Below are 17,329 nucleotides of genomic sequence, written 5' to 3'. Positions count from 1 at the left end.
ACGGTTGGGGCAAGTATGGACACAACTTTCAAGCTTGATTCAGCTCTAAATTTGGATTGTGATTAAATAGTTGACACAGCATAGGTTTCTGACACAGAATGAATGTGTTCTAATGAACTTAAAATTTTTGTTTTCTCTTAGAGCAATTCACTATGCTGTTGAATATTAATCCTCTCAAAAAAATGTTTGAAGAAATTTTCATTTTATTTATGAAATTTCATTTCAAATGAGAAAATTGAACCCAATTTATTTAATCACATCCCCCTTTCCCTTATTCCAAATTAATCTCAATTAAATTTCTAATGGAGTTTGCAACAATAACTACTCATTTAAATACATCATAAAATATTAAGATGTAAAAAAACTGCTTGTTATCACTGAATGGTAAAGATTATTTTAATTTATCAGTTGGAAGTAAAAAGTGAATATACATTGTATATAACAAAGATTTGAGTTGATTCTGGACAAAGAAAGATAACTCCAATTAAAAAAAAAAATTGCTATTTCACAATATTGTGCAATTAGATATTTCTTGCTTACTATTTATTCTGGACAAAGAAAGATAACTCTAATTAAAAAAAAAAATTGCTATTTCACAATATTGTGCAATTAGATATTTCTTGCCATTGTGCAATACTGTGCAATTGAAAAGACTTGCTATTGCACAATACTTTATATAATATTTTAGATCCTGATTTGGACCAACTTGAAAACTGGGCCCATAATCAAAAATCTAAGTACATGTTTGGATTCAGCATATCAAAGAACCCCAAGATTTCAATTTTTGTTAAAATCAAACTAAGTTTAATTTTGGACCCTTTGGACTTTAATGTAGACCAATTTGAAAACAGGACCAAAAATGAAGAATCTACATACACAGTTAGATTTGGCATATCAAAGAACCCCATTTATTCAATTTTTAATGAAATCAAACAATGTTTAATTTTGGACCCCGATTTGGACCAACTTGAAAACTGGGCCAATAATCAAGAATCTAAATACATTTTTAGATTCAGCATATCAAAGAACCCAACCGATTAATTTTTTGTCAAAATGAAACTAAGTTTAATTTTGGACCCTTTGGACCTTAATGTAGACCAATTTGAAAATGGGACCAAAAATTAAGAATCTACATACACAGTTAAATTCCGCATATCAAAGAACCCCAATTATTCAATTCTTGATGAAATCAAACAAAGTTTAATTTTGGACCCTTTGGGCCCCTTTTTCCTAAACTGTTAGGACCAAAACTCCCAAAATCAATACCAACCTTCCTTTTATGGTCATAAACCTTGTGTTTAAATTTCATAGATTTCTATTTACTTATACTAAAGTTATGGTGCGAAAACCAAGAAAAATGCTTATTTGGGTCCCTTTTTGGCCCCTAATTCCTAAACTGTTGGGACCAAAACTCCCAAAATCAACACCAACCTTCCTTTTGTGGTCATACACATTGTGTATAAATTTCATTGATTTCTATTAACTTAAACTAAAGTTATTGTGCGAAAACCAAGAATAATGCTTATTTGGGCCCTTTTTTGGCCCCTAATTCCTAAACTGTTGAAACCAAAACTCCCAAAATCAATACCAACCTTTCTTTTGTGGTCATAAACCTTGTGTCAAAATTTCATAGATTTCCATTAACTTAAACTAAAGTTATAGCGCGAAAACCAAGAAAATGCTTATTTGGGCCCTTTTTGGCCCCTAATTCCTAAAATGTTGGGACCAAAACTCCCAAAATCAATACCAACCTTCCTTTTGTGGTCATAAACCTTGTGTTAAAATTTCATAGATTTCTATTCACTTTTACTTAAGTTAGAGTGCGAAAACTAAAAGTATTCGGACGACGACAACGACGACAACGACGAAGCAGACGACGACGCCAACGTGATAGCAATATACGACGAAAATTTTTTCAAAATTTGCGGTCGTATAAAAATCTTAGTACATGTTTAGATTAAGCATATAAAAAAACCCCCAAGAATTCAATTTTTGTTGAAATTAAACAAAGTTTAATTTTGGACCCCAATTTGGACCAACTTGAAAACTGGACCAAAAATCAAAAATCTAAGAACCTGTTTAGATTCAGCATATCAAAGAACCCCAAGAATTCAATTTTTGTTAAAATCAAACTTAGTTTAATTTTGGACCCTTTGGACCTTAATGTAGACCAATTTGAAAACGGAACCAAAAATTGATAATCTACATACACAGATAGATTCTGCATATCAAAAAACCCCAATTATTCAATTTTTTATGAAATTAAACAAAGTTTAATTTTGAACCCTTTGGGCCCCTTATTCCTAAACTGTTGGGACCAAAACTCCCAAAATCAATCCCAACCTTCCTTTTATGGTCAAAAACCTTGTGTTTGAATTTCATAGATGTCTATTTACATATACTAAAGTTATGGTGCGAAAACCAAGAAAAATGCTTATTTGGGCCTTTTTTGGCCCCTTATTCCTAAACTGTTGGGACCATAACTCCAAAAATCAATCCCAACCTTCCTTTTGTGGTCATTAACCTTGTGTCAAAATTTCATAGATTTCTATTTACTTTAACTAAAGTTATAGTGGGAAAACCAAGATAATGCTTATTTGGGCCCTTTTTGGCCCTTAATTCCTATATTGTTGGGACCAAAACTTCCAAAATCAATCCCAACCTTCCTTTTGTGGTCATAAACCTTGTGTTTAAATTTCATAGATTTTTATATACTTATACTAAAGTTATAGTGCAAAAACCAAAAGTCTTTGGACGACGGACGACGACGCCAACGTGATACCAATATACGACCAAGGTCAGATAAAAACAAAGGTAACATAAATCTTTTTTATTGACATAAATTTTCTACAAGACAATAGAAAGTTACAAAAACAGTACACTGAAATCTTATCAATGCATAATTTGACAAATTCAAAGAAAATGTTTACAATTATTTCAGGAAATTCCCAACAAAACACTTCTTTTAACTCTTTCAAAATCATTTTGGAAACAAGTAATCTGTATCCAAATTAATCATAAATAATCAATGTACAAGAATAGAAATTGTCATGATCTTCAAATTATTCACAGATTTCAGTAAAAGAATAAACATCTTCAAGGAATTTAGAAATTTTGTCATCTTATTTAGTATGAAATTTAAAAAAAACATGATAATTTCCTGAATTTTGACCAGTACTAACCATCTACATTGAGCTTATAAATTGCCCTTTCAGATCATTGAATCATTCCTCTATTTATTATGCAAATCAAGTGAATATGTGCTAAAGCTGTTGATAGTGGGCATTTACATTGGTTATACTTTCTTCACCAACTTGCACCTGAAGTTATATATACACAGTTTATCAAACAAATCTAGGAGCTCAATGCTGATAGGCAGTATTTACAAATGCCTTTGATAAAAAAAATCTTTCAAATAGAAGTAAGACTGTTTCAAATAAAAGTAAGACTGTTTCAAATAGAAGTAAGACTGTTTCAAATAGAAGTAAGACTGTTTCAAATAAAAGTAAGACTGTTTCAAATAAAAGTAAGACTGTTTCAAATAGAAGACTGTTTCAAATAAAAGTAAGACTGTTTCAAATAAAAGTAAGACTGTTTCAAATAGAAGTAAGACTGTTTCAAATAAAAGTAAGACTGTTTCAAAATCACAACAGGTAATATACCACCAAGTTAAACAAAAAATAAGTAAGAGTGAGCAAGCAATAACATGTATTAAAGACGCTTTGTCATGTAACTTTTAAATATCTATTAATGAAGCATACATGTATCTTATGGTAGAATTGTCTTCACTAAAAAAAGTTGTAAGTAAGTTGCAGCTTCTGTAAATGTACGAAGTCATCCCTAAATGTACTTGCAAAAGAAGACAGTGAGATAAACTTTACAGACCTTGTAACAAAACTCTCTTTCAGGATCTTATAATATGAACCTAAACTGATTGTCTCCCATTGTTCAACACTTCTCTCTTTTTAGAAACCTTTCCAATTTAATTCAAACCTAAGAAGACTACAGTGGTATACAATATGAACAGTCATGTTCCTGTAAGTTATCATCTATAACTAAGTAATCACTCAATCATTTGATCTACTTCTACTGAAATTATAATATTATTTCTCACGAAGTGATTTAATCAATGGACAAGCAGGAATTTGTTAATAACTACAATATCAACACTCATACTGTATCAGTTTATAAATTCTAACAGATTTAATCATAATTGATAAATATACTATTTTTTTACTTTCATTTACTGGCATTTGAAAATTCAAAATAAATTTGATTATATGATCCTTTTATAAACTCTATTATCTATTTGATTTATATTAATCAAGACACATTGAGATACTTATAATGAAAAAAAGAAATCGGATGTTAACTTTATCTTACTCATTTGTTGTTGTTTATGGTTGTCTATACATTTCAACCATTAATATTGATGAGAATTATAGATTATTGTTGATCATCTCAATGAGATTGATTTTCTCGCTTGAGCCGGGTCAGCAAATGCGAGAAAGGCAATCGAGTTGAGATGACCAATGATAATCTGTTTATCGCTATTTTACCTATGACGACGTTGTCAATTTCATACCAATTTCGTTAGCAATGCCACGTGCCTGCTTATTTTCTAGCGATAATTTACCATCTCAAGCCAATAGCATGATATGAAAAATTATCACAAAATAAGATCAATGGAAAACTGCACAAAATAGCAATAAAAAAGGGCTAATACAAAAAATGCAGATAAATTTGATGGTAATCACTCAATCATTTGATCTACTTCTACTGAAATTATAATATTATTTCTCACAAAGTGATTTAATCAATGGACAAGCAGGAATTTGTTAATAACTACAAGATCACCACTCATACTGTATCAGTTTATAAATTCTAACAGATTTAATCATAATTGATAAATATACTTATTTTTTTACTTTCATTTACTGGCATTTAGGAATTCAAAATAAATTTGATTACATGATCCTTTTATAAACTCTATTATAAGATCAATGGAAAACTGCACAAAATAGCGATAAAAAGGGCTAATACAAAAAATGCAGATAAATTTTGATGGTCAACAAGTTTCATAACAACAAAGTGGAAACAGTTGAATCTAGATATACTCTAGAAATAGAGCCTCTTAATGATGATTCAGGCTAGTTGGATCAGTGAACAAAATATTATGATAAAATCTTATATCTTATATGTCACTTGAGAATTATTTTTTTTTATGATAAATGAATAATATTTTTCATTGATGATAATGACATTTCATATGTTAGAGATAATTGAATCTAAGAAGCAAATACACAACTTAGGCATTCACAGCCCTGCTAATCACACTGGTGAAGAAGGACTTTTATTAGCCCCTACAATGTATGTATATGTCAAGACATTCAAAAATTTTGCAAGGGTGTAATAAAGTTTGAAATTTTATTATGTTTGAATGATGATAAAGTAACCCCATAGATTCCATTTAGAAAATGATTTTGTCCTTAAATAACAAGCAAATATGGACCTTCATTCTTTGGCAGGTCAGAAAAACCCTAGCTTAAATTGAAATCAAAATTTAATGTCAAAGGAAATTAAGAATATGGAAGAAACTTTGTCACTTAATTTTTGTTACAAATGTTATCTTATTTTTCTCGTAAACCTTGAATTGAAACTAAAGTATTGTGAAAAGTACAAAATATTCTGTGTAAAAACTTAACCTTAAATTAACATTGGATCTTAACTGTACTGTAATCTGATGAAGATAATTTACAAGTTTTGCTTCAGAAATGAGAACCAAACATGTTAACTATAATACTAAGACAAACCTCTTGATGTAAACTGAAAATATCAGGAGAACTATGGGAAATTATGAAGCAAGTTAAGCAGCAATGAGGATATTTTTTTACATATTTTTTCATACATAAAACTGAATGAAATGGAACATGCTTTTCTACATTTTTTAGACATTTTTTTTTGCACAGATGAGAGTAACATAAACATGTATAAATATAATGATGAACAATAATTCTTTCAAGGCAGTGTAAAAATATGCAGATAAGCAGTGTACAAATAAATTTCTATTTATAGCCTTTCACAATTGTTAATAACTCTTTCATACTTAAAAATTCTAACTAATGTTTCATTTAAATTTCTCTGACAGATATCTATAATCCAGCAATCAAATGCTTTACAAAAACATACATATAAATGCTTTTTGAGATCCTTATATTCCAAAAAATAATAAATCATAATATAAAGCTATATTAGTATAAAATCTGATTTCTGTTAGTATTGATAATTTCATGATTTAATTCACTTGCAGAACATTTTGCGTCATGGGTCAAATAAAGCCATCCATATGTGCACTTGTTATCACACGCAATCACTTAATCCAGGCTTACAATCAACAGTTTGACCCAAACTGCAATATATACTGTTCAAGCAAGAAATATGAAATTTCAAGTTTTTAATTTATGATCAAATGTCTTTCTCCTAGCTACAAACTTTTGTCTGTTTTCTTGAACTACTAATAACTGAGCCATTCACAAAGCAGTAATCTCCAGGAAAGTTGCCAAGTCAGCTTGAGTTATGTATAAATATATAAAATGTCAAAAAGTTATAACAAAAGAATTGTTTTTCACAGTATTTTCAAGTTTGATATAAATAGCCAGCTGGTTGAACTTTCCTGTATAACAGTAAATATATAATCCAATTTGTGAATTGTCTCCCTTTTCACTCTGTTTTATTTTGTTATCCTGTAAATTAATTATCTCCCTTTAATGATTTCTTTTGTAAGAAGTGACATTTAGTCTTCCTCTTCATCAGATTCTTCTTCTGCCTGTTCTAACCAGGTTAGCCAAGTATTAACCTAAATAAATCAAAATAAAGTATAAATACATGTGACATGTTGATTATGGAGAAATGAAACATGATAAGACTACCCTGTCACATTATGTATGTATGTGCCGGTCAGGAGCCTGTAATTCAGTGGTTGTCGTTTATTTTTGTTTCTCCTTCATTTTTTGTACATATAAACAGTCGTTAGTACCTCAGTTGAAACACTTTGACTACAAAATGTCTGCATCAGACTAAAAAAAGTTTGTATCCAATATGAAAAGGATATTCATGAGAATATCTGAATTGAATTTGATTGATGAAATATTCGTTTTTCACAATGCATTATAACTTTAAACCTGATAAAAAAAAATTATTGAAAAAATCCTATGCAAATCAAGTATGCTAGAAAAAAAAATTCATGAAGGAAAGGGTTAAGTGTGTTGGTTGCTGTCTAAATAATGCATACCCCATATTTCATTGATGTATACCCCATCTCTCCTAGGTGGAAAACCCAACATCATAACCTGAAGTTTGTTGTCAGGTCCAAAGGAACCCAAACCATCTTTAGAAGGGGCATTAATTAAATAGATAGGGAAGGTGTTCAATTGGATTTTTCTAGATCATTAATTTCAAATTAAAGATTAAAAATGTATGTTATCGTTTTTTTGTTGTTGTTAGGATTGCATCAGTCAATCAAATGATTTATCTTTCTTTCATTTATGGTGTTGACATTTTTCTTTTTAATTACTGAACATGCATAATTTATCCATAATCCATCTCTAACTGCGAGTTAAATTGAAGGTCACATGAGGTCAAAATAATTCACTTGCAAGTGAATAATTCATCATCAGTGTTTCTTACCTTATTTTAACAAAATTTAACGATACTGGCTGCTTAGAGCGAATTATTATTTCTCTTTCATTAATGATTGAACCAAAAAAAAATCATATTTTTTTTTTATACATAGCTAGTGCCCCTTACAGCAGCTGATAGCTTGTAACACTGGAATGTAGTATGACATTGAATACTTGGGTTGAGGTATCATTAGAAGTGAGTAGCTTGTAACACTGGAATGTAGTATGACATTGAATACTTGGGTTGAGGTATCATTAGAAGTGAGTAGCTTGTAACACTGGAATGTAGTATGACATTGAATACTTGGGTTGAGGTATCATTAGAAGTGAGTAGCTTGTAACACTGGAATGTAGTATGACATTGAATACTTGGGTTGAGGTATCATTAGAAGTGAGTAGCTTGTAACACTGGAATGTAGTATGACATTGAATACTTGGGTTGAGGTATCATTAGAAGTGAGTAGCTTGTAACACTGGAATGTAGTATGACATTGAATACTTGGGTTGAGGTATCATTAGAAGTGAGTAGCTTGTAACACTGGAATGTAGTATGACATTGAATACTTGGGTTGAGGTATCATTAGAAGTGAGTAGCTTGTAACACTGGAATGAAGTATGACATTGAATACTTGGGTTGAGGTATCATTAGAAGTGAGTAGCTTGTAACACTGGAATGTAGTATGACATTGAATACTTGGGTTGAGGTATCATTAGAAATGAGTAGCTTGTAACCCTGGAATGTAGTATGACATTGAATACTTGGGTTGAGGTATCATTAGAAGTGAGTAGCTTGTAACACTGGAATGTAGTATGACATTGAATACTTGGGTTGAGGTATGACATTGAATACTTGGGTTGAGGTATCATTAGAAGTGAGTATCGATTCATGATGGACTTTTATTCATAAGCCAATAAGAACAAATGATTAAGCATTGTTACCTGAAACAGAGCTTTTCCTTTACCAGGATATTCATCATTTACTTCCTCCTTCCATTTTAGGAACACCTCTTCATCAGCTATCTCTAAATCATAGTAGTTCATAAACAACCTTAGTAACATCCCTACAACAATCAACAATATCATTCAACATTCTCATTATTTACAACATTTCGACGGTATGATGAACAGAAAAAAAGATTGGTTTAAAAAAAAATAATTACAGAATAAATGCACATTTGTCAGATACAAACAATTGGAAAACAAATATTTGTGTGGCATGTTTATATGTTTATACAGTATATTCACAACAGATTATAGTATAATAATTACAAATATAACATTGCCTACCTTTGGGGAATTGTTGTGAGTGGCAGAACACTTGTGTAGCATACAATGTGACCATTTGGAGATCTGAATGATCATGTAAGAACATCTGTAATACTCCCTACAAATAGTAAAAGCAAACATTTCAACAATATGTTAACATCATTTATAATAATCTAACTTAATGTATATATCACTTGTAAACAACAAAATGCAAAAATACTGGTCGTCACTACTAACAGAAAAAAAAACAGTCTAAAACAAGAATATGTCCATAGTACAAAGATGCCCCATTCGAACTATCATTTTCTATGTTCAGTGGACTGTAAAATTGAGGTTAAAACTCTTAATTTGGCATTTAAATTAAAAAGATCATGAGGAACATGTGTACTAAGTTTCCAGTTCATTAGACTTTAACTTTATCAAACACTACCTTGACCATAAAGTGGGACAGATGGATGAACAAAGACATAATAATCGCATAAAATGTAAGAGCAGATATTCATGTATGTCTTATCAATTCAGATGGAAAATATTTTACACTAAACAAATTCCACATCAAATAAGGTCAAGCCTGTAAATTTGAAATGAATACCCCAAAACACAATTTTGTGTTTAAGTCTCAAATGGCCGTGTTGTAATATATGTGACTCAATTTTACTAAAATATAGCTAAGTTCCAAATTTTGGAAAACTGAAAACAAAATTCTCAAACACTCCATGATATCAGGCACACAACTTAAACATATGTGCAATCATCTGGTGAAGTTAAGGGGATCTGGGTTGAAACCTATAGTACTGTGGATTCATTTATTTTCGTGGGTATCAATTTTCGTGGAAAGAGAAAACAAGATGTTTCGTGGTATACGTAAATTTGTGGATCGCTGATTACAAAAGAAAAAAAACCAGATGCGTAATTCGTGGATATCTTTTGATTTAGGAGATCATATAACCTCCTTGGTTTGATCAATAATAAAACAAACAAAAAAGAAGGAATTCATTGAAAAAGTTTTGAATTGTCAAAAACCTCGCATTTTAGGTTAAAGTGTTCATTGAAAACTTCTATTACAATAATGGACAAAGACAACTAATTATTTGTTTGTTTTACAATTTATAAATGCTTGTCGGGATTTTATGAGGCAATCAAAACTTTATGATTGAAAGCTCATTTCCGTAATCACGATATAATAAACAGTCATATAAGTAAAAGGTGTGAAAATAAATGTTCCTGTCATAAACAATATTACCTACAGGCAATCTCCCCGTACTTAATCCTATTGATTTTTAATCACTAGTAAACCAAACTATGACAAGGTAATTAACAACTTGCAGTTATTTTCCATGAACAGTTTTAATCAATTTTAAAAAGTAAATTATCACTGATATTCGATATATTTATTATTGATTTAATTAAAACACTTGTATCTTCTTTTAATAAAAAAACAAGTTTTATGTTACAGTGTTTATCGCTAGTCAACACTATACTAAAACTGCATACCATAACCGGAAATAAACATCCGACTTCATACACATTTATCGGGATTATTCTACGTTGAATTTTTTAATTCGTAGTTCGCTGTGACCCACGAAAATTGGTATACCACGAATAAAAATGAATTCACAGTAGTTGATTACACAAATGAAGTATCCACATTCCCCATTTCCATTCTCAATTTTATCAAGTTTTCCTTGCCTATCTGACGTTACCATACTATAAGTTTTGGACATCATCCCACCCACCAAAAATAATATAATGTAGATTTTATGAAATCGGTCTTATTTTATGTTTTGTTTCTTCTCTTTCAGTAAACTAGGGTAGTCAGTGATATGAGATTAATACAGTACTGAATACTATCTACTTTATTTAACAAGTTAAGTGGAAAGTTCTTTCTCAGGTGAATATAATATTTACCTTCATTTTATCGAGGTTCTGTTTTTCTTTTTCAATTCCTGTCTTGTCTGGAGTAGCAGATGTATCTATATCTTTCCCCAAAGTACAGTCCTGGGTCACATATCTTAACACACTAAAAAATAAACATAAACATTACAAGACCATAGGAACATGAACTGTAGTCTTGGCCAATGTATTTTGATACAAAAATGTTTCACATACTTTGAAACTTAATACATTAATTATTGCCAATTTATTAGTCACCAACTCCACAAAAGTTTACCAAGAAAAACTGGTCATAAGGCTTAACATGAGAAGCTTTATTCATTTTCCATAATGTTATGTTTGGCATTTACCTACATTATACTTTAATATGTACCTAAGCATGTTAAGATGTTTGTATCTATAACTTACCATGCAGTTAAAACAATAATAAATCCTGTGGTATATTGGAGGTTTGAATCTATAACTTACCATGCAGTTAAAACAATAATAAATCCTGTGGTATATTGGAGGTTTGTATCTATAACTTACCATGCAGTTAAAACAATAATAAATCCTGTGGTATATTGGAGGTTTGTATCTATAACTTACCATGCAGTTAAAACATTGATAAATCCTGTGGTAAATTGGAGGTTTGTATCTATAACTTACCATGCAGTTAAAACATTAATAAATCCTGTGGTATATTGGAGGTTTGTATCTATAACTTACCATGCAGTTAAAACATTAATAAATCCTGTGGTATATTGGAGGTTTGTATCTATAACTTACCATGCAGTTAAAACATTAATAAATCCTGTGGTATATTGGAGGTTTGTATCTATAACTTACCATGCAGTTAAAACATTAATAAATCCTGTGGTATATTGGAGGTTTGTATCTATAACTTACCATGCAGTTAAAACATTAATAAATCCTGTGGTATATTGGAGGTTTGTATCTATAACTTACCATGCAGTTAAAACAATAATAAATCCTGTGGTATATTGGAAGTTTGTATCTATAACTTACCATGCAGTTAAAACAATAATAAATCCTGTGGTATATTGGAAGTTTGTATCTATAACTTACCATGCAGTTAAAACAATAATGAATCCTGTGGTAAATTGGAGGTTTGTATCTATAACTTACCATGCAGTTAAAACATTAATAAATCCTGTGGTATATTGGAGGTTTGTATCTATAACTTACCATGCAGTTAAAACAATAATAAATCCTGTGGTATATTGGAAGTTTGTATCTATAACTTACCATGCAGTTAAAACAATAATAAATCCTGTGGTATATTGGAGGTTTGTATCTATAACTTACCATGCAGTTAAAACAATAATAAATCCTGTGGTATATTGGAGGTTTGTATCTATAACTTACCATGCAGTTAAAACAATAATGAATCCTGTGGTATATTGGAGGTTTGTATCTATAACTTACCATGCAGTTAAAACAATAATGAATCCTGTGGTATATTGGAGGTTTGTATCTATAACTTACCATGCAGTTAAAACATTAATAAATCCTGTGGTATATTGGAGGTTTGTATCTATAACTTACCATGCAGTTAAAACATTAATAAATCCTGTGGTATATTGGAGGTTTGTATCTATAACTTACCATGCAGTTAAAACATTAATAAATCCTGTGGTATATTGGAGGTTTGTATCTATAACTTACCATGCAGTTAAAACATTAATAAATCCTGTGGTATATTGGAGGTTTGTATCTATAACTTACCATGCAGTTAAAACATTAATAAATCCTGTGGTATATTGGAGGTTTGTATCTATAACTTACCATGCAGTTAAAACATTAATAAATCCTGTGGTATATTAGAGGGTTGTATCTATAACTTACCATGCAGTTAAAACATTAATAAATCCTGTGGTATATTGGAGGTTTGTATCTATAACTTACCATGCAGTTAAAACATTAATAAATCCTGTGGTATATTAGAGGGTTGTATCTATAACTTACCATGCAGTTAAAACATTAATAAATCCTGTGGTATATTGGAGGTTTGTATCTATAACTTACCATGCAGTTAAAACATTAATAAATCCTGTGGTATATTGGAGGTTTGTATCTATAACTTACCATGCAGTTAAAACATTAATAAATCCTGTGGTATATTAGAGGGTTGTATCTATAACTTACCATGCAGTTAAAACATTAATAAATCCTGTGGTATATTGGAGGTTTGTATCTATAACTTACCATGCAGTTAAAACATTAATAAATCCTGTGGTATATTGGAGGTTTGTATCTATAACTTACCATGCAGTTAAAACATTAATAAATCCTGTGGTATATTAGAGGGTTGTATCTATAACTTACCATGCAGTTAAAACATTAATAAATCCTGTGGTATATTGGAGGTTTGTATCTATAACTTACCATGCAGTTAAAACATTAATAAATCCTGTGGTATATTGGAGGTTTGTATCTATAACTTACCATGCAGTTAAAACATTAATAAATCCTGTGGTATATTGGAGGTTTGTATCTATAACTTACCATGCAGTTAAAACATTAATAAATCCTGTGGTATATTAGAGGGTTGTATCTATAACTTACCATGCAGTTAAATTAGTATGGCGTTCATTATCACTGAACTAGTATATATTTGTTTAGGGGCAAGCTGAAGGACGCCTCCGGGTGCGGGAATTTCTCGCTACATTGAAGACCTGTTGGTGACCTTCTGCTGTTGTGTTTTTTTATTTTGGTCGGGTTGTTGTCTCTTTGACACATTCCCCATTTCCATTCTCAATTTTATTTTTTACAGAGTTTGTCTTTAGTGCCGTGTGGAGGCAGTAGAGTGCCTCCCCGTGCTTCAGGTTTATGCTCTTATAATATACTAGATTATGGAGTGTGTGTCCGAGCGAGAACTGCTCTAGTTCATTACTTTAGGAATGTTTATCAAAAAGTAGTATTTCAATATTCAGCCCCATTCTACTAATTGGTCAGCCATCAGTCCTACCCTGATATACACTATCTTTTTCGGGTAATTAATACTGATAGCGTTTGACATTTTCAGCCGAACAAATTTATCACTTTTACTTAACTTAATTATTGTATACTGGTTCATATTCTGGACGCCAATCTTTGCTCCTTTATTATGTAATTCACTAACAAAACAATTATGAAGCTACGAAACGGAAAAATACTTAATACTAAACTTGTTCAAAGGGTATCTACACGTCTCAATCTTCAAAATCGGTTATCTAAAAATACTACCATCGCTAACATTTTTAACAATAAAAATCGTGGTTACCCTTCTATCGATAAGTGTCATGCCAAAAAATGACTTACATGTCCCCGTCTTTCCACCAACAATACGGTAAGGTCCACGTTTAATGGTCGCACATTTTCTTTAAATTTTGAAACTGATATTACTTGAAAAACAAACAGTATTATTTATTTACTCACATGAAACAAACCGGGATGTGGTATTCAGTACGTAGGAGAAACTGGAAGATATTTATCAAAACGCACTCAAGAACATCTGTATCGTTTTAAAAGACCTAATAAATTCAAAAGTATCATTTACCAACACCTTAAGAAGCACAACCATCCTTTTAAATATTTAGCAGTTCAACCTTTAGAAGTAGTAAATAAGCAGCCTGGTGAATCGCATTCAAAGTTTGTACGATCACGGAAAATAATTGAATTAAATTGGATTAAAAAATTACAGACAGTTTACCCTCTCGGTCTAAATGATAATATCATGGGAATTGGTAATATATCTAGAACCAATTCCGTTAACATTTTGGATATTGTTTCTAAAACTGTTCGTAAAAACCGTTCTCACGGTTGTAGAACAAATCGCAATCAAAGAAAATTTCGGGCCAATCATACCAATATTTCGGACCTAATTTCTATTTCAAAAAACAACGGCAGACATTATCTGTTAACAAAACTCTGTTCGTTACCGGTTAATAAGTTAAATAAAATTTTGGAGGATTGCAACACAATTTCATATAGCAGTCCTAAGTATGAAATTGTTCAAATTATTATGGCATATTGTTATTCTAAATTATTTCCCAAAATTGATCGCCCTGAAGATCATAAAAAACATTTTATTAAAATTAAGTATGTCAATAAAGGCTTTGATTTTGTAAATATTGCCGGTATATTTAACGACCATTCTGTTAAAGAACAAATTCCTGGATATTTTGACAATACTGAACTACCTCTTATTTGTTATATTTACAAGAAATCTACCCGGAAATTTGTGTTTAATTATAGTCAATTGTGTAAAGATGTTAATATCAGTGAAAATACACCTACTTCATGTAATTGCAGTAATTCCGAATATATTTATGGACCCATTTCCCATGTTATAACAGGAGATCTTAACATCGTTCAAGACCGAGAGTTAAAATCATTTCTCAGTAAAGGACCTAAATATCGTCCCCCGTCAATTATTAATTGGAATGAGTGTCGTAATATCATCCACGACTCACTCCATACTTACTGTATGAAATGGATAAAACGGGAAAAAGCTGACAAAAAATCTTTGGACTCTTTTTTTAATTCAGTAATGAAGATAGTTGATATACGTATTCAACATTTTAAAGAACATTTTACTATTAACAATAACCACAATAAACCTATTTCTCGTATCAAACATAAACTAAAAGAACTAACCAAGGAATTTGTTTTTGTCCCGGCCGATAAAGCTGCTAATAATATTATTATTGTTTGACGTAAATTTTACATTGAGGTTCTGAAAAAGGAAATCACCAATTCACCAACATTCCAACTGACTCCATTTTCAGAAAACGAAATCTGTAACAAACATAAACTTTTAGCCACCGCTTTACAAGCAGAGCCAAATACAATGAAAGTCCCAACTATGTATTGGCTTCCGAAGCTACACAAAACCCCTTACAAATATAGATTTATTTCGTCTTCAAGCCATTGTTCAACTACTAAATTGTCTATTATTCTTACCAGCACACTTGGTACAATTAAAAACCTTATAATAAATTGTTCAAATAAGGCCTTCGAAAATAGTGGAATAAATTACTTTTGGAGTGTCAAGAACTCGTTGGAAGTACTTGATAAATTGCATGCATATATTGGTGATTTTGAATCTGTTCAAAGTTTTGATTTTTCTACCCTGTATACCACATTGCCTCACATTCTCATTAAGAAAAAATTCACACACCTAATTAAATGGGCATTCAAAAAATCAGAATGTGAATATATATGTTCAAACTCTTTTAGGTCATTTTTTAGTAGCAATAAACAAAAAAACTATGTTAATTGGACATGCTTTGATACTATATATGCCCTGGAATTTTTACTAGATAACATTTTTGTTCGCTTTGGGGATTCCGTATATCGTCAGATTATCGGAATTCCAATGGGGACTAACTGTGCACCACTTATTGCGGACCTCTTTTTGTATTGTTACGAGTTACAATTTATGACAAAAATAAGCAAAGACCCATCAAAACAACATCTGATAAACAAATTTAATAATACTTTTAGATATTTGGATGATATTTTGGCTCTCAATAATGACGACTTCAGTATGTATATTAATGAAATTTATCCTGGTGAACTTACTTTAAATAAAGCCAATACTAACAATGACCACTGCCCTTTCCTCGATCTTGATATCTATATCACTAACGGAAAGCTGAATACTAAAATTTATGATAAAAGGGATGATTTTTCATTTCCTATCGTTAATTATCCGTTTTTAGATGGTGACGTTCCCTTGTCACCATCTTACGGTGTTTATATATCTCAACTTGTACGATTCGCTCGTGTATGTAACAATGTTTTAGATTTTAACGAGAGAAATTTATGTATTACTGAAAAATTATTACACCAGGGTTTTCGATATCACAAACTAGTCAAAACATTTACTAAATTTTATCATCGGTATAAAGACATCATTCGTAAATATAGCTCAACATGCAGACTTTTTATACGTTCAGGTATTTCACATCCAATTTTTTATGGAAATATTCTTTATAAAGCACAAAGGTGTCAGTATTCACCTCATAAACTTACAAAACCTTTGAATAGACTTATTAAGAAGGGATATAATTACGATACTGTTGTCAAGTCATTAAAGATTGCATATTTTGGCGTTAATATTGAGTCACTGATAAGGTCTTTGCGTCGGAACTAAACACATTTATTCTAAAAACAGTTGTTGGCATGACACGGGTTATGTTCTTCTCATATATGTTATGATGGTATGATACTAAACCCCTTACGGGAAGGATTGTGCCTGATGTTCATATGATGAATCATAATCTTTCAGTCAGTTTAATTGAAGTCTGGAGCTGGCATGTCAGTTAACTGCTAGTAGTCTGTTGTTATTTATGTATTATTGTCATTTTGTTTATTTTCTTTGGTTACATCTTCTGACATCAGACTCGGACTTCTCTTGAACTGAATTTTAATGTGCGTATTGTTATGCTTTTACTTTTCTACACTGGTTAGAGGTATAGGGGGAGGGTTGAGATCTCACAAAC

General features: G+C 30.9%; 1 protein-coding gene across 3 annotated transcripts in view; it reads right to left on the bottom strand.

Moving 5' to 3' along the window:
* Window positions 1-2,815: 2,815 nt before the first annotated feature.
* LOC134683351 (eukaryotic translation initiation factor 4 gamma 2-like) overlaps window positions 2,816-17,329 on the bottom strand; it is a 49,076-nt gene continuing 34,562 nt past the window's right edge. For all 3 annotated transcript variants that reach the window (XM_063542603.1, XM_063542604.1, XM_063542605.1), the window contains 4 exons: window positions 10,854-10,965; window positions 8,967-9,063; window positions 8,619-8,740; window positions 2,816-6,856 (listed from right to left, as the gene is read on the bottom strand). In XM_063542603.1, the coding sequence (XP_063398673.1) occupies window positions 6,794-6,856; window positions 8,619-8,740; window positions 8,967-9,063; window positions 10,854-10,965 (394 nt within the window). In that variant the 3' untranslated portion in view covers window positions 2,816-6,793. The remainder of the gene's footprint in view (window positions 6,857-8,618; window positions 8,741-8,966; window positions 9,064-10,853; window positions 10,966-17,329) is intronic.

The sequence above is a fragment of the Mytilus trossulus genome, chromosome 9, assembly GCF_036588685.1.
Source record: "Mytilus trossulus isolate FHL-02 chromosome 9, PNRI_Mtr1.1.1.hap1, whole genome shotgun sequence".
NCBI lineage: Eukaryota > Metazoa > Mollusca > Bivalvia > Mytilida > Mytilidae > Mytilus > Mytilus trossulus.
This window is presented reverse-complemented; position numbering and strand designations above follow the sequence as displayed.